Source organism: Rattus rattus, chromosome 18 (assembly GCF_011064425.1).
Source record: "Rattus rattus isolate New Zealand chromosome 18, Rrattus_CSIRO_v1, whole genome shotgun sequence".
Classification (NCBI taxonomy): domain Eukaryota; kingdom Metazoa; phylum Chordata; class Mammalia; order Rodentia; family Muridae; genus Rattus; species Rattus rattus.
The window spans coordinates 10,000,050-10,018,106 of NC_046171.1; the positions used below are offsets into that span (position 1 = coordinate 10,000,050).

The 18,057-nt window shown below is 46.2% G+C and overlaps 2 protein-coding genes across 2 annotated transcripts; one reads left to right on the forward strand and one right to left on the reverse strand.

Moving 5' to 3' along the window:
• The first annotated feature begins 236 nt into the window (after positions 1-236).
• On the forward strand, positions 237-6,678 carry Zfp57 (ZFP57 zinc finger protein). Its single transcript, XM_032888442.1, has 5 exons — positions 237-342; positions 850-878; positions 2,267-2,373; positions 3,823-3,973; positions 5,292-6,678. The coding sequence occupies exons 3-5, from the start codon at positions 2,356-2,358 to the stop codon at positions 6,338-6,340; spliced, it is 1,218 nt and encodes a 405-aa protein (XP_032744333.1). The 5' UTR covers positions 237-342; positions 850-878; positions 2,267-2,355; the 3' UTR covers positions 6,341-6,678.
• On the reverse strand, positions 6,583-17,856 carry Mog (myelin oligodendrocyte glycoprotein). Its single transcript, XM_032888441.1, has 8 exons — positions 17,621-17,856; positions 14,881-15,228; positions 11,646-11,759; positions 10,766-10,786; positions 10,457-10,477; positions 8,188-8,304; positions 7,900-7,920; positions 6,583-7,376 (listed from the first exon to the last, which is right to left on the reverse strand). The coding sequence occupies exons 1-8, from the start codon at positions 17,700-17,702 to the stop codon at positions 7,363-7,365; spliced, it is 738 nt and encodes a 245-aa protein (XP_032744332.1). The 5' UTR covers positions 17,703-17,856; the 3' UTR covers positions 6,583-7,362.
• Positions 17,857-18,057: the final 201 nt, after the last annotated feature.

Here is an 18,057-nt window from a genome sequence, read left to right on the forward strand (position 1 = left end):
ATGGAATTTCCTAGCGCAGCTGAGACCAGTGAAGACCGACTGTAGGCGGGACGAGAAGGCGTGGCATGCGGGCATTGGGCTTCTTCAGATCTAAATTTCTGACCTTGGCAGACAGCCACTCGAGGTGTGTTACCTGCGGATGGAGCAGAGCGGAAGCGGAGGGACTAAGTAGCGGATTCCTGACTTCGGGCTAGGGCCCCTTCCTGGGTTCACGCCGCTGCCTTCTGGTCTGGGCTGGAACGCGCCCAACCCTTTGTGGGGCTGTGGTCTGAGGCAACGGCTCAGAAGACGAGCACCGGGGACGGCGGGGCTGCCGAGCCCCGAGTAGGGCTGTCGAACGCGGTGAGAACGTGCGGGGACCCGGGTGGAGCCCCGCGATGGAGCCATGAAGGCCGATACCTGGGCTGGGAGAAGCCGCCTGGCCCCTCGGTGGAAAGGCTCACGTGGCTGAAATCCCGGGGGATTCGGGGCTGGGACCGGGGCAGACCCAGCAAAGCCTAGGGCATGCGGGCATTTCTCCTCAGATTGTGTGCCTGAGAGCGGTGGGGCCTCGGATTTAGAGAGAGGAACAGACAGGGTCTCTTGTTGCAAGTCTGCCTGGTCTTCCTGTCTTAGCTTCCTTTGTGTTACTGGAGCTGACTCGGATTTGTGAAACCATGAGTGGGTTTTAGCTGGAGGAGTGCACTCAGGGTTGAAAGATGTCTGCACAGACCTTCCAGAAATTTACCCAACAGAAGGGTGAGGCCAGGCCTGACCTATCTCCCATGCCAGCGGGGTGGGAGTTGGGAGGGACAGGACCTGACCTGCCAATCAACAGCCAAGTCTTATTTGGTCTTCTTGCATTCTTAGGGCTTCCTGGACCAGAAAAGAACAATCAGGTAAATGAGTAAGGAGGTGGGAGGAGGTACGCAACACCTGTCATTCCCCTTAAGCAGCCTATTATCTCTATCAAAGACCGTCCTTTGTGAATGTGCGGCTGTTGCTGTTTTTGATGATGGTGATTTACCTAGCCCAGGCCGTCCGGGAGATCCTGTCTCAGCCTTCCTGAGGTTTGAGTAACAGGCTGGGTTACCACACATCTTCATGTTATTGTGAAGACTTGATGATAAGAGCGTCTTTGCTGAGAATGGTTAAGGACAGGTCTTGGAAAACACTAGCATGCAACGGTTTGGACAGGCCCTGGAAGACACTGTTTGAAATGTGTTTTTTTTTTTCAACGGGAGAGTAAGGAAAGGTGAGACAGAAGGAAGGAAGAACCAACCTCAGATCCTAGAATGCAGCTTTTCTGGTAACCTTTTGGGGGGGGGTCAGAGTTAGTAATTCCCCGAATGCCTTGTTCCTCGCTGGTACTTTCACTTAGCGGAAGAATTGGGAGGGAAAGAAAGGGCAACAGGTCTCTGTGCCTTCTATAGAGGAGAAAGAGAAATAAAAATTTCCGAGTGAACAAGGAACTTAAATGCTGCCGGGTGGTTATCGCCGTGTTGTATGAGAGATACGGGATTCATGTTGCCAAGACTTAAGATGATCCAAAGTGCCGGGAAAGCCTTGCATATTCATTCAGACAACTTGTATTTTGGGGTTTGCTTTAACTTGTCCCTAGGCTAGTACTATGTGGTACATAGGGATAGATAGATACTCTGTTGCTCTTCTATGCTAGGTAGTAGCCACAAGCTGCACTTTCCAGACAGCCGCAGATCAGGAAAGGAAACAACACACTCTACGGTGTATTTTGTTACTAAGCTGTGAGGCGCGTTGCTTGCATTTCTGACCTAATGATGTTTTCAGCTTGGGAGGTCATCAGAGGCTAGCTCCGTTGTAAATATCGTGTCTGTATATTAAACATTGAATTGATAGAGCTTGGGGCAGGCCTAAGGCTCAGCGGTAGAGCACTTGCTTAGCAGGCACAAGCTTCTAGGTTTGAGCCCCAGGATACCACACACACACACACACACACATTCAAATCACAGAATGTGTGTTTTGATTTCTGGTCCCGGAAGAGATTACCGTGAAATCAAGCCAGAGAGGTTGAAGAGACAGACTCTCAAAGTGGTATTAAACATCACTCTGCCGTGTGGACCACACGTCCTGGAATGGATGACTTAATGCTTACACTTCAAGTTTGTGAAAATGGAACCAATTTACCACACTTGGCACAGCCAAGAAGGCTCCATCACAGGGCAGGAAGCTAGCGACTGGGTGTTACGGAAGAACTTGTTCCTTTGCTCTCTCCTTTTGCTGACATTATATATTTTTCCTCAAACCTTAGATTTCTAGAAGTGGGCACCAACAAATAGTGGCTAGAAGCAGTCTGGAGTAGAAGTCAAACACCTAGGACCAGCCTGGCATTCCCAAACAATGGCAGCTAAGAAACAGGTAACCAGAGCCCTGAGCTCCGTGGCCTGGGCTTTGAGGGAACTAAAGCTTTTGATTGTGAAAGGAGAATTTGGACCGTTGAATGGTTAAGGAAGACAATCTCTTTTAGAGTAGATACTTTGGTTACAGGAAGCACTGTCAGATTCTGGGGCCCTTGTAGGAACCCTACAGTCACCTAGCTCTTGAGAAATAGCTTTAGGATCCAGACCAGAAGGTTCTAAAAGTAGAAAGGGACACCACTAAAGACATGTTGCTTCATAGAAACCCAAAAGGAAGGCTAGGGTGGAAGGGATTGGGGAGATGGCTCGGCTTGTTGTAAAGTACTTGTTGCACAAAGTTGAAGACTCAATGGGGGATCTTCAGTCCCCACGTTAAAACAAACAAACGGAAGAAAGAAAGGTCAGCAGGATAATCCCAGAGGCTTCCTAGCTAGACACTCTTGTCGAGTTGGTGAGCTCCAGATTCAGTGAGAGATTTCTCAAAAAGTGTAGATAGAAGAAAATAGAGGAAGGCGCACACGTGTATAACTCGGAGAGACTACTAGTGAAATCCAACAGCAGAAGGGAGATGGTCGGGTAAAGAAGTGGTAGACCCTAGACCCTCTTGAGGTCTTTTACCTGCCTGTGGATCTGGCCAAACAATAGAAAAAAGGAACTGCAAGATCTTCTCTTATCTCCCCTACCACCTTGGAATCCTTCATGGGTTTTGTCAAAATAGCAACCACTTTCCCTTCTCACAGTTTAGAGGGTTTCTTTTTCTGTACCATCCTTTGCTTTCCGTATGTCACAGCTCCTGACTCCGTGCCTTTCCCCCATAACCTTTCATGGTATTATTTTTCTCTTGGGCTTGAATTCTCTAAATCTTAAGAAATGTTAGTATTTTATAGTCCAAGTGAGAAACTTACACACCAGCATACACATATGGCCAAACAATAGTCCTTTATTTAAGCTGGTGACCAGGAGCAGCCTAGTGCCTTGGGAAAGCTCTTGGCAGGGAAGCTCAGGGGTACTGTGTTTATAAAAGCAAAACCACAGCGCTTGCCTAGGAAGCGCAAGGCCCTGGGTTCGGTCCCCAGCTCCGAAAAAAAGAACCAAAAAAAAAAAAAAAAAAAAGGAGAATAGTTCCAACTGTTACTTTTTAAGGAGTTGGGGATTTAGCTCAGTGGTAGAGCGCTTGCCTAGCAAGCGCAAGGCCCTGGGTTCGGTCCTCAGCTCCGAAAAGAAAAAAAAAAAAAAACAAAAAAAACCAAAAGCAAAACCACATCCTTAGGGATTGGCTAAGGAGATCTGTAATATGTGTTTTGCTACACACTCGGCAGGGTTTTTTGGTTATGCATTTGGGCTATGGTCAGGACCTGAATGCATTGCCAAGGCAGATGTGATAGATAGTTCAGAGGCTCAGGGACTTGAAAACTCCCTGAGCAGACACTTCAAGTCTCTGTATTTACAGTCTAAGTCTGCCAAGGCGTTAAGGACAACAGTCAGATATGAGGACGTGGCAGTGTCTTTCACCCAGGAAGAATGGGAATGTCTGACTTCTACACAGAAGACCCTTTACCAGAAAGTGATGTCAGAAACCTTCAGGAACCTGACATTTGTGGGTAAGAGACTGTGACTCCCTAAGCATTCTCCCTGTCCTACAGCCTTAGAAAATATGGCTGGTGTTTTCTGCTCAGATAGACCAAAGTCAGCCTGAAAGATCTGGGTCACAAAGTTCAGGGGTAAAAGTAAAAGAAATAAAACCTCAGGTAACAAGCTGGGCTTCGAAATGGAGGTAGAAGGCCAGGTTAGGGTGATTCTCAGCTACATAGTAACTTTAAGGCCAGCCTGGACATGGGTCCAGAGAGGTGGCTTAGTGGTTGAGAGAGTAACTTGTTCTTGCACAGGACCCAAGTTTAGTTTCTAGCTCCACATGGTGGCTCACAGACAGGCATAGCTCTAATTCCAAGGGTCCCACACACACCTTCTTCTGACTTCCATGGGCACCAGACATGAATGAATGTGGTTCACAGTGTACATCAAATATACAAGCAGGCAAAACACTTAAGAGGTTCTTCCAGAGAGAAGTGGAGAAACAAGTTCGACAATGTGACCTGAAGAAGGATAGGCTTGTTCCTGAGATAAGAGCTAAGGAATTGAGAGGAATGTTAATTTAGGTTGACCATTCTTCCCAGCTCAGACAGTCCTGGTGTGTTGCTTCTTACTCCAATTAGGTTATTAACAATTACAAGCATCATTTTCCACTCCCAATTTTCGTGATGCAATAGTCTTCCCTTGGGCGAGAGACGTAGCTCACTGGTAGAGCACTTGTATGCATGGTTTGCTTGCCCAGGTGAGTTCTCTGTTATCTGGAAGTACTTTGTTAAGGTGGTTCCAACCACACTGAAGCCTATGTATGTGGGTTTGGTTTTTACAGAGCTGGGGATTGAACCCCAGGCTTTGCGTATACTAGGCAAGGGCTCTGCTACTGAGTTATATCCTCAGCCCCTGAGTTCCGTTTTCTATAGTAGACACAGTAATAAACTAAAACACTAGAAAGATGGGATAATTATAATCTATATTAAAAAGTTATGTGAATGTGGTCTTCCAGTAGGGAATTCTCCCTCTAATGTTTTGTACTTTTACATCCCTGTAATCAGGGGTGAGGGGAGGGTGACTGCTTCATTATCTGTGGGGTATCCATGAGAATATGCATAATATTGAGAGTGAGAAGATGGATTCCAAAGATGTAAGTTGGTATTTAGATATTTGAGATTATAGAAGATGCCTATGAAATTTTACTAGCTGCTGCTGCTGCTGCTGCTACTACTACTACTACTGCGTTTTAAAGGTTGGGAAAAGGGAAAGTGGCTTGTATTGAACCAAACCTTGTGCTGGCGTTCTCATAGTGAACTGTGTGTTTTCCCTCCTCCGCCACAGAGAGCAAGAAGAAATCTCAAGAACCTAACCCAAATCTGAAAGATAAGGATGATGATAAGTCCTCCACTTGCACAGGGGTATTCAAAGGTGGACCATTATTTTTCTGTCTCACCTGTGGCAAATGTTTCAAAAAGAACACCTTCCTCTTTAGTCACCAGTTTCCTGTGAGGTCCCGGAAGCTGACAGTCACGAAGCCGCAAAGCCGCAAAGCCCTCGGTCATAAGCCCCAGCATCGTGGAGACAGGCCTTTCTTTTGCAATCTCTGTGGCAAGACTTATCGTGATGCTTCTGGACTGAGCCGTCACCGACGTGCTCACATAGGTTATAGGCCCCGTTCCTGCCCTGAGTGTGGAAAGTGCTTCCGGGATCAGTCTGAGGTCAACCGCCACCTGAAGGTACACCAAAACAAGAAGCCAGTGGCTGGCAGCCACCTGAAAGTACAACAAAACAAGCCAGTGGCTAGCAACCAGAAGCAGAAGGGTAGGGTTCCACCTACAACACGTGAATCCCCAGCGCTAGCCCTCAGGCATCTGAAAGTGATCCAGGGACCAGTGGCCAGGGCTAAGGCACGGAGCAGCAGAGCTTCATCCCTGGAGGTCAGATCCACCTCAGTTACAGTGGCCCGCCCAAGAGAAAAGGTCTATTGTCCCTATTGCCGGACCACTTTTACCATGAGAACCTGTCTCTTGAACCACCTCAAGATCCACTTCCGGCGTCAACCCAACCAGCACTTCTGTTGCAAAGAGTCCCACTCGTCCACACTCAGGATGCAAAAGATCTACAATTGCCCCATCTGCGACAGCGCCTTTAGGGGGAAGGAGAGCCTGCTGAATCACTTGTGCTCCCGACGACCAATCAGGCTCAGTAAATGCTGGGAAATCCTGGGTCATCTGCTTGGCTATCTTCGCGAACCCTTGGGAAATATTTTTAAAGTAAGGGAATCCAGGAAGAGAAGACGGAAACGCATAAGCAGTGATAGTTCTGAAACAGAAGAGCCGTCTGGGAGTGATGAGGTGATGGAGGTTGACACCGACTCTGACCTCTCCTGAGTTTGAACCCTGAGACCCCTGTGGCAGAAGGAAAAACCTAATTCTTGGCTTCACACATGCCCGTGCACGACCCCCTCTCCCCACCTCACAGAATAAATACAATTTTTAAAACTAAAAGAAGTGAGGGTGGGGTCTAACTGAGGTCTTGTATTTGGTTTTTCCTGAAGATCGACCTCTGGCATCAGGAGGCTTGAGCAAGGAGAAGAGTGGATGATGAAGGAAAGAGACAAGGAAAGAAAAAGAAGTGTGCACAAAGAAACTTGTATTATTATTAATTAGCACCTAGCTTGTTTGTGTCTGATACACCACCAAGTAGTAATTGTTGAAAAAACAAACAAAAAAAAAAAAAAAAAAAAACCAAACAGTGGGTACTCAAATAAGATAGGAGAAAAATGAGAGAACAGGAAGATGTGGAACGTAGGGGAACAGACCCAGTTCTCGACTCTTGCTTCTCAAGGTCCTCCCACCAGGCTGCCAAAGCAAGATGGTGTTGCTCTGATCCAGTATTCTTTTGACTTTTTTTTTTAATCTCCAGGTTTTGGTTCAGGCTCCCATATTCATACCCTGGCTCATTTAGCTTTCCCTCATGTTGTGGGTTCTTCTGTCCCTCACCCCCTTACTCTCCCCACTGATATTCTTCCCAGTCAAGACTGTGGCTCTGGAAGAAATATCCACCATTTGCAGAGCTGATGTTCTGTAGATCGTAATGGTGTTTGAAGCGCTGGGTATCCTGGTTGGCAGAATCACTCCTGTATTACTCCGGTACATAGGTGTCTCCTGATAGACTCCCTGGCCTTAGTCATGGGGTGTTTTCTAGAGGCAGACTAAGACAGGAGTCAAAAAAGATTTAGAGGAAGGAGCTGAGGAAAGAAAGACAGTTGTGGGAGGAAAATCAAGTTCTACTCAGATCCCGAGTGTTTCTGTAGATGTAGATTGGAATGTGTCCATAACAGAGAGGCCAGTGAGAGACATCCCCGAGGACCTGCCAGGCTTTCCTTCGCTCCAGGAAGACGCACCATCACTCAAAAGGGGTTTCCTAGAAAGAAAGACAAGTGACTTAAAAATCTGCCAGTGGGTTCTTGAAGTCATCGAACCTAGGAGGTAGAAAGCTCATGGGGGTCATGTTATCGAAGGGAGGTAAAGTTCAGGCTAACTATTATGGAGAATGTCAAAGGAGGCTACAGAAATGGGATTCTGGCTGTGGGGCATTAAAGGCTATTAAGTCAACAGGTAAGAGCGGAGTGGCTCAGCAACCTCTCTGGCGCTGAAAATGGTGTCTCTTAACAGTTAATTCCCTTCCCTTTTCCATCACAGAAGGAATCATTCCAGCCCTCCCTGGGATTATGGTCCCCCAATGACCATGTTCCTCTGCTGGATTTTTGATCAGTTTAGAAGGAAGAAAACACTTGGGCTCGGTGGTATTTGCTTAGGACCTTAGCACTTTGGAGCCGAGAAGAGGATTGCCATAGTTTCCAGACCAGTCTGGTTTACATGGTGAGTTCTAGGGCTGCGTAATGAGATGTCTCAAGAATGGAGAGGGGGCGTTAGGGAGAACTTACTTAGCTCTTCAAGAAACTGTCCTGTAAACAAAGAGAAATGAGTCGATTGGTGACCAGTGGGAGCCTCCCCCCCCCACCTCCTCAGACAACCCTTCTTTTCCATTAAGGGGCCTGTGCATCTCAGTAAGTGGTCCTCAGTTTTCCTGAGGATTCTGATGGTGAGAGTAGAGAGAGTGAAAAGATTCTCAGCCCTGGGATCTAGAACCTTGGTTCCACTCTTTTTCCCATTCTGGTCTGCCTGAGCTACCCCCGCTCACAGTGGTCCTGTTTGCTGCCCAGACATTGCACCTGCCAGTCTTCGGTGCAGCCAGTTGTAGCAGATGATCAAAGCAACCAGGGGTCCAAGAACAGGCACAATAACAAACAGTGTTATCTTCCAGCAGGGCACTCTCAGGAAGTGAGGATCTGAATGGTAAAGCAGAACAGAGTGTTTCCCTCTATGCCACACCCGCTCATGCCACACCCACTCTTAACCTGAAGCCTCCAAAGCCAGGACAAGCTGTATAGTCCATGAATTTAGATGAGGTACATTGTGCACCTTGCTTTTACTTCCTTTAGCTTCTGATTGAATTTAGCTGTATCTTTTTAACCGATTTATCGTAGAAGACAATGGGTGGTGTGACCCTTTCATGCTTTGTTCATATTCAGCCACACGCTGTCCCTCCCTCGCCCCCACTTCTAGCATTTGTGTGTTTGCGCGTGTTTTTTGAAGAGGGGGTTCTTGCTTGTACAATCCCTGGCTGGCCTTGAACTTGAGAAGTCCTCCTGCCTCCGCCTTCCAGGTGCTGGGATTACAAGTCGTCAACCCTGCTTTTCACTAATGTTTCCTTTTTATTAAAGATTTATTTATTACTTATATGAGTGCGCTGGCTGCATTTGTCTTCAGACCCACACTACTGAGTTCAAGTCTCGAAGAGAAGAGAAAAATAGCAAAAATGAAAAGTCAAAAACTGATATTAGCCCCTTCCTGGGGGCTGGGAAGGCAGCTCGGTTTGTAGGGTTATATTCTTGTAGTTTGCACAGAGCTCTGCGTTCCATTCCTAGCACAGCATGTACGGCTCACACCTATAACCCCCGAATATAGGAGGTACAGGCAGGGGGATCAAAATTCAAGGCAGTCTTTGGCTTCATAGCAAGTTTGAGTCCAGCCTGAAATACATGAGACAGACACTTCAAAACAAAATGGGATGGGATGGGATCCGGCAGATGGCTTAGTTGATAAAGGCACTTGCTGTTAAACTTGAGTTTGATCCCCAGACCCACATGAGGGAAGGAGAGAATCAACTCCTCCTTACTGTCCCTCTGACCTCTGTGTGAGCACTTTCTGTCACCCACCTCCACACACGGGTAATACAATGCGTTCAAAGACTACATGTGTGACATCCGTACACTAAAGTGCTACGGTGGAGCCTACTAAGTGTGCCAAGTACCAGGAGGGCTGAACAGGATTACATATGACTGCAGAAGGAAAGGCTGTTTGTGTTTAGGAAGGTTGATCAGAGCACAGATTTCCCGTTCTCTGCCTAATGTTGCTTTTTAGCTGTATGGAATCCATTCTACAAGCATTTGGGTATTGCTGGTGGTGGCCTTAGGAGCTCTGCAATCTGAAGTGAATAAAAAGGCAAAGTTGATTCCTGGGGAATTTGTATTCTAGTTGGGGCATGCATGGTTGAATGTGTACATTATCAGCACTTGGGAATTGAAGGCAGGAGGATCAGAGGCCCAAGGCTATCCTGACACACCCAGCATAGCCATATGAAACCCTGATTCAAAAAAAGTTAACCAGTGAGGCTTTACTTTCTCCTCAGAGAAACCTTCCCTGATGAATCGTGTGCTTGGACTGTACTCCTGAAGACCAATTCTGCCCTATAAGTATAGCAGATGACTTTTTAAATGTTATTTTCTGGATATGGTGGCACATGTCTTTAATCCCAAAACTGGGGAAGCAGAGACAGGTGGAGCTCTGTGAGTTCAAGGCCAGCCTATTCATGGCGAATTCCAGGTTAGCCAGGGCTACGTTGCAAGACCATATCTCAAAAAAAAAAATTATTTTTTTCTTACATATGTACGCCTTGTGCGTACAGCTGTCTGCTGCGGGGTCAGGAGAAAAAAACTTGTCTTCTAGGGGAGCAACAGGTGCTCTTAACCACTGAGCCATGTCTTTAGGCCCAGTGACGGTGTCTTATTGACGTATATTTCATTTTCCCATCGGGAAAACAATTTTATGTGCAAAGGATTTCTTCAACCACTTTTTTATAATTTGAAAGATTTTATATATATATATATATATAAAATAATATATAGATAGATATAGATAGTTATATATATATATATAATAAGTTTACAATTTGTAAAATTCAATGCAGGGCCTGACACTGGAATATGGTACATAAATGTTTGCTACATTCCTATAGATCTTGAATTCAAAGAAAAGAGATATAGGGGAGCCTTACAAAAAGCCACTGTTCCTAGTCTCCACCCCCCTCCCACCGCATCCCCCAGGCCACTAGTGAAATCCCACAGTGACTTGGGAAGGTTGGGATATGTCTGAACTCACCAAAAGTCCGATGGAGATTCTCTGAAAGGACAAATAAGAATAGGTTCAGTAAGGAGCTGAGAGAGAGGGAGTTCCTTCCCTGGACCTGTCTAAATCCCCCAAGGCTGGTTCTAGCCCTGACAAAAAAGTAAACCGAACTCAGGTCAAACAACTTCTAAATTTGAGCCGCCTGTAGTTTCAAATATTAAAGTTCCCAATTGGAGAGAGCGCGGAGCTTTGGGGGAGAGGCAGAAATGGTCTGAAGAGAGGGACATTTTGGTTAAGCTAAAAGACCAGATGAGTCGGGGAGGGAGGGCGCCTGGAACTCACCGACTTCTGCACGGAGTTTTCCTAAAATAGAAAAGGGCAGGTTTTTTAGTTCTTGATCTGACAGAATGAGGACCCTTCCACACCCAGCACCATTGACCTTTGTGTGGGGGATTTGTTTGATGGCCTGGGAGTGTCTTAGGAGAGTAGGAAGAACTCGAGATTTAAAACCAAGAATTCAGCCTCTTTCTGTGGGTGTTGTCTGAATGAAATAATGGAAGACCACAAGAGCCTGGAACTGAGCACCTTAACGACAACCACCTATAGTTCCAGTTCCATGGTCTCTGACACTCTCCCGGCTTCTTACAGCACCTATAAACACATGGGCACACATAGACAAGCATGCACAAAAATAAATTTGAAAGTTTAAAAAATCGTAAGATTTAATTTTTAATTGTGTGTCTGAATGTAGGTATATGCACATGACTGCAGGTGCCTGAGGAAGCCAGAAATGTTGGATCCCATGGAGCTAGATGGCTATTACATCATGGTTACAGATGACTGTACGCTCCCTGATGTGGGTTCAGGGTCCTCTAGAAGAGGAACAATTGCTCTTAACCGTGGAGCTATCTCTCCAGCCCTTCCTTAGGGTTTATTTATTTTAAATGCATAGTATTTTACATCTGACTGTCTACTCGCCCAGTTTCATGAAGCTGCTAAAGACTAGAAGGGCAGAGTTCTACTGCCTGTAACATGTCATCTGAGCAGATCACCGAACCACCCCTCGATACAATTTCTTCCTCAGCAACGAGGCTGTCAGTCTTACTTCACAAGTAGGTGCAAGGTAAATTGTTCAGTAGAACCTGTTATGTACTTCTGATCTGAGAAGATTTAAGGATTAACTGTCCCTAGGAGTCAGAAAAGGATCCTGACAGACCCATACCTCTCAGTCTGTGCTGCAGGAAGAGGAATACAAGGCCTACAGAGACCTGCAGGAGGAGCATAGGCACAAGGGCAATGAGAGCCAGCACACCAGGGTTGATCCAGTAGAAGGGATCTGAAAGGCAGAAGGAACACGTCACCCAGACCGATTCCTCAACACCCTGTACAGAGCCTGTGCTACAGTAGGTTGGGTTGAATAAAGGAACCAACATCAAGATTTTAAAAATACTGGGGTTGGGGATTTAGCTCAGTGGTAGAGCGCTTGCCTAGGAAGCGCAAGGCCCTGGGTTCCGTCCCCAGCTCCGGAAAAAAAAAAAAAAAGAACCAAAAAAAAAAAAAAAATACTGACACACCCAGGCATGGTGCCGCATACCCGCTAATCCCAGCATTCTGGAGTCTAAGGCAGGAGGATTGCTGCAACTCACAGGCCAGCCTGCAAGACCTGTCTCAATAAAATTGGGGGGTGAGGGGTAGGAGGTAACATAGAATGGAAATGCTGGTAAAGTGTGTTTGTTTCTAAAAGAGATAATGTGGCCATTGTTTTTTGTTTGTTTCGTTTTAAACAGGGCAAATCTGTCCTTGAACTCTTTGTCCTCCAGCCTCTACACCCCAAATGCTGGGTATTTAGGCTTGGGCTACAACTCCCCAAATTTTATTCAATGTTTTGAAAGGAACTCCAACCACTCTCCCTGTCTCTGTCTCTGTCTCTGTCTCTCTCTCTGTGTCTCTGTGTCTCTGTCTCTGTCTCTGTCTCTGTCTCTCTCTCTCTCTCTCTCTCTCTCTCTCTCTCTCTCTCTGTGTGTGTGTGTGTGTGTGTGTGTGTGTGTCAGGCAAGCAAACCGGGGAGCTGACAAGAGGAATTTGGAATGTGGAAACCAACTTGAAGGAAAACATTGCATTCTCCCCAAGGCACAGTTTATAATGCCTGTTCCGCCACATTATCCCCCACCCCCACCTTTCTTACTTGTAATTTGTTGAGTCTCAATGAGTGTGCTGGAGTTGGCAGATGAGCTGGGAATTTGCTCATCAGGAAGAGAGAAAAATCTGTATGCTAAAGTTCTGACCCTCATTTCATTTTTTTTTTTTTTTTTTTTGTGAGTAAAATTTCCCAACCAAAAAAAAAAAAAAAAAAAAACCAGCTGTCTGAAGAACATTCAGTGGCACACAGCTATTTTCATGTCCCTGCAAGCTGTCTCTAGAAATAGCGCTTTGTTACTGGGTATACAATGCATCTTCTGGTCTCAGCCTGGCAACAGTCACCCCCACCTCAGATAACAGAAATGATGGATTGTCTGATGCTCACACTGCAGGTGCTGAGGAGGAAGGGAAAGGATCAGAGGCCCGGCGGCGCTCACAACACTTTTGTTCTTCAGTTATATCGCGGTTAACTTTCAACGCTCCCTGTCTGTTTTCATATCCATGCTTTAACCACTCTGAGGCAGGACACATAATAAGGAGTAACTCCAAAAGTCAGCCACCGCACAACACAAAGCACACTGAAAAATGAAGTTAGAAAAACAAAGCAGAGGGCTGGAGAGATGGCTCAGCGGTTAAGAGCACTGACTGCTCGTCCAGAGGTCCTGAGTTCAAATCCCAGCAACCACATAGTGGCTCACAACCATCTGTAATGAGATCTGATGCCCTCTTCTGATGTGTCTGAAGACAGCTACGGTGTACTTATATAATAAATAAATAAATAAATAAATAAATAAATAAATATCTTAAAAAACAAAGCAGTGTCCTGAAGCTACGGGTCTCCTCCACCACTGTGTATGTGTGCTTAATTTTTATTTAGGTCTATATTTGGGGGTTGGGTATTGGTCTTTGGAGGCCAGAAAAGGTGTCAGATCCCTCAGAGCTGGGGTTATGTGGGTACTGGAACCAAACTCTGAACCTCTCTCTGCAAGAGCAGCAAAAGCTACCAAGCACTGAGCCATCTTCCCAGCCTCTTGGTTTGGTTTGGTTTGGTTTGGTTTGGTTTGGTTTGGTTTGGTTTGAGGCAGTCTCATATTGGAGGTTAGTGTCTGACTTCTCATCCTCTTGACTTCAACTTCTAAGAGTCGCAGTTACAGGCTTCAGGTTCTAAGATCAGTTTAGGCAGTGCTGGGAACTGAACCCATGGTTACTTTCATTCTAGGTAAGAACTCTACCAACTGAATTATCCCTGCCATATATTACACACACACACACACACACACACACACACACACACACACACACACACACACACACACACACACACACACCACACACACACACACCACACACACACACACACACACACACACACACACACGCACACACACACACACATGTGCACACACTATATCCCTGCCATAGAATCCACACACATATATGCATATATACATATTGAGTGTGCATATATATATATGTCTGTGTGTGTGTGTGTATGTGTGTGTGTGTGTGTGTGTATAATTATACACTCAAACACAGGGATATGTTTTTGTTCCCTATATTCTATGGCTTGCTTATGTTACTCAACAAGCTCTTGAGGGAAGCACCCAAGCTATCTGGTATGTTTCTAAAGCAATCATTTTAAGTTGAGCATGGTGATTCATGCTTTTAGTCCCAGCACTCGGAGACCGAGGCTGGAGGATTGCCCAAGTTTTTTATATATATATATATATATATATATATATATATATATATATATATATATATAAATCACATGCCGGGGCTGGGGATTTAGCTCAGTGGTAGAGCGCTTACCTAGGAAGCACAAGGCCCTGGGTTCGGTCCCCAGCTCCGAAAAAAAAGAACCAAAAAAAAAAAATAAAAAAAAATCACATGCCTTTAATCTCAGCTCCCAGTACTTAGGAGGCAGAGACAGGAGAACCATTTTGAGTCTGAGACTAACCTGGTCTATAGGATGAGTTCTAGGCCAGCCAGGGGCTACATATTGAAAAGCCATCATTTCAAAACCAAACAGAAACAGAAACTGAAGTGCAGGAGCATTTGTCTACCTTAGATACCAAAAAGTCACGTTCTTAGCCGTGAGAACGAACTTCGACTCTAGTTTCTTTCCTGATTCAAATAACGAGATAACCAACAGCCACGGCATAAGAGCCCTGTTTACTGTTGCGTCTGTCCCCTTGGAATCGATCTCGGAAGTGACGTCTTTGGGTAGAAAGACCTTACCTCAGCTGGGTGATTGGAGGATGAAGGGAGGTCAACTACCCCACAGTCCATACTGCGTATGGCTTCGGAGGACTCACCTTCTACTTTCAACTCCAGGGCGGCTTCTTCTTGGTAGGAGTGGTCTCTGAAGAAGCATGTGTAGCCTCCTTCATCCGAGAACCTCACGTTCTGGATCCTGAGGGCAACCTTTCCCTCGCCAATAGACTCTTTCAGAAGCTCTGTGCGTCCCCGGTATTCAGGCGCTTGCTCTGCGTCTTGGTCCTTGCCATTTCGGTACAGATGAACCACTCTTGAAAAGGGAGAACGGTACCACCCCACCTCCATGCCCGTGGCATTCTTCCCAGGAGATATACGGCACGGCAGTTCTGCTTCATCCCCAACTAAAGCCCGGATGGGATGCCCTGGCCCTATCACTCTGAACTGTCCTGTCCAAGACACCAAAGGGGAGGGGAAAAAAAAAAAACGAGAATCAGATATGACAAATTCATCCATCATAGGAAAGCTGCTCCAAAAAGAGTGAGGGGAAGGAAACATGATTTTTTCATTTTTATTCTATTTATTTATTTTTTTCTTTTTTTCCATCTTTATTAAATGGGGTATTTCTTATTTACATTTCAAATGTTATCCCTTTCCAAGTTTCCAGGCCAACATCCCCCTAACCCCTCCCCCTCCCCTTCTCTATGGGTGTTCCCCTCCCCATCCTCCCCCCATTACTGCCCTCCCCCCCAACAATCACGTTCACTTGTGGTTCAGTCTTGGCAGGACCAAGGGCTTCCCCTTCCACTGGTGCTCTTACTAGGCTATTTATTGCTACCTATGCAGTTGGAGCCCAGGGTCAGTCCATGTATAGTTTTTGGGTAGTGGCTTAGTCCCTGGAAGCTCTATTCTATTTATTTTTGAGACACTACGTAGCCTTGGCTAGCCTGGAACTCACAGAGATCTGCCTGCCCTTGCCTCTCAGAGCTGTATACCACCACATCCAGTGATTTGTTTTATTTTAAAGTGTGTGTGTGTGTGTGTGTGTGTGTCTGTGTGTGTGTGTAAATTGTACATTGGTACCCACATGAGTGCAGGTGTCTTCAGAGGCGTTTGTCCCCCTGTATTTATAGGTTGTTGTGAGTCACCCTATGGATGTGGGTGCTGGTAACCACACCCCAGTCTTTTGTAAGAGAAGTATGTACTCTCTACCACAGAACCATCTCTCTAGCCCCTAGTTCTTAAATTTGAGACGGGGTCTTGCTCTGTAGCTCAGAGTTTGAACTCACAGCAATCCTCCTGTCTCACCTTTCAACGTGCTGGAATTATGAGCATGTGCCACCATGATGCTTGGCTTAGGACAATCAATTTCTCTGGTAAAGCTTCGCGTCTGTGTCAGCGTGGGTGACTGTATGCCACCTTTGCGTGACTTACTCTTAGAATCTGTAAAAGGCTGTGAGGTCCCCTGGAGCTGGGGTTACAGGTAGCTTCGAGTTATGCCATAGAGGATGGTGCTGGGAACCTTACCTTGGATCCCCTGCAAGAGCAGCAAGCGTACTTAACTGTTGAATCAACTCTTCAGTTTTTAAGACACGGTGCTCATGGCTCGAGCAGGCCTTAACCTTCCACGTAGCTGAGAACGACTTGAATTCTTGGTCCTTTTGCTTCCATCCCACAAATGCTACAATTACAAGGGCTCACCTCCATGCCAGGCTTAGGAATTTTAAACGGAATTCACGAGCCTCGGTAGGGCTTTTTTTTTTTTTTTTTTTTTTCCTTTAACTTTAAACAAATACGAAGTTTGCAGTCTCTACTTAAAGATATGAAACCCTCTGGACAGTGACTTCCACTTGTCTATCAGCTACATTCATCTCTGACCCTTCAGCTCAGATGCTTGCCTCCTCCTTGTCATGTGGCTTCTAAATGCTTCCCAGCCCTCTCTCCTCACATCTCATTCTCCACTGAGGAAGTCACACACTCTGGGGATAGCTGCCTCCCCAGATAGTAACAGGCTGTTGTGAGCCACCCCGTGGATATGAGTACTGGTAACCAAAAAAACCAGTCTCCTGTATGAGAAGGAATACTCTTTACCACAGAGCCATCTCTCTAACCCCTATTTATTAAGTCTCTTTTCATTTTGTATCTTCAACCTCATCCCAGCTCTGGAACCTTCTCTGAACACCTCCCCAGTGAGATTAGGCTACTGGCAAGCAAGCTGGGTTCTTCCTTGTACCAGGGTGTCCGCAGAAGGTGCCTGGGCCAGGGCTCTGTCAATCACATGGCTCCCTGAGGTAGAACTCTGTCTACTGTTTATTTCTTCTCCTCGTTGGAGAACAGCCTCCTGGATAAAAACGTATCACTGCCTTATTCTGCAGAGCAAGTTCTCAAACATAACACGGTGCTATAACTCAATGTGTTTCTATTTTTTTAAATATTTGCCTTGTTTCGTGTTAGCATCCAGTCTTAGAGGCAAGCACGTTTGCCCACGGAGCCATCTCACCAGCCCTCAACAAACATTTACTGAGATTTACTACAAACAGGCATGGCCTTAATGTGCAAAATCCAAAACACTCTCACTTAACTCTGACAGTAACTCCAAGAAGTTAGTGCTATAGATAGAGCTTAGAACTCAGCTTGCACCATTCCCATCACCATTTGAATGAGGAAAGGTTTGGATTTTACTCTCCAAGAAGTCAGGAAGGTCTCTAAGGAGAGAAGCCATGCCAGCAGACCCAAGTGTAGACAGGAAGTTCGGGTAGCCATTTGAGGATGATTAGAGGAGGTTAGCCAAGGGTACTCCCTTTCTGCTCTTGGTTTTCTGCAGGGCTGGAGCATGCTTACCTGCGTAGCTGCGTGACAACTGGAGGAGGAGGAGCAGGGACAGGAGGCAGCTGGGCAGAGAAAGGCTCCACACACCGGCCATCTTTATGGTTACTGGGGACAGGGTCCCCGACAGCAGGATCAGGCCAAGCTAAGGCCCTCTGGCTGCATGTCCCTTACCCCAAGAAGCCTGAAGGGAGAATCTGGGAGGGCACTACTGCCCAAGCCCAACCTCCATGTAAGCATTACCACAGCTGTGCCCTGAGGAATGGCCCCACGTCACCCTTGCCAGATATTTGTACAAAAGGACTACAGATCCATTGATGACCAGGATTTGCCTCCCGACCCAACCCCTCACAGCACTGGAGCAGCGACTGCCTGGTACTGGGCATTTCTCTATTCCCCTCCACGGATCTAGTCTTGGGAAGGGCATGTCGTGGCTAGTCGGTGATGAAGTG

What these genes read in the sequence shown, in the direction of transcription:
- Zfp57 (XM_032888442.1), top strand. An exon ending in CAGGAACCTGACATTTGTGG is followed by an intron (nt 3,974 to 5,291) that starts GTAAGAGACTGT and finishes CCTCCGCCACAG; the next exon opens with AGAGCAAGAAGAAATCTCAA.
- Mog (XM_032888441.1), bottom strand. Translation starts at nt 17,702, where the DNA reads ATGGCCGGTGTGTGGAGCCTTTCTCTGCCCAGCTGCCTCCTGTCCCTG. An exon ending in GAATCTCCATCGGACTTTTG is followed by an intron (nt 8,305 to 10,456) that starts GTGAGTTCAGAC and finishes TTTACCATTCAG; the next exon opens with ATCCTCACTTCCTGAGAGTG. An exon ending in GCTGCACCGAAGACTGGCAG is followed by an intron (nt 7,921 to 8,187) that starts GTGCAATGTCTG and finishes CTTTGTTTACAG; the next exon opens with GACAGTTTCTTGAAGAGCTA.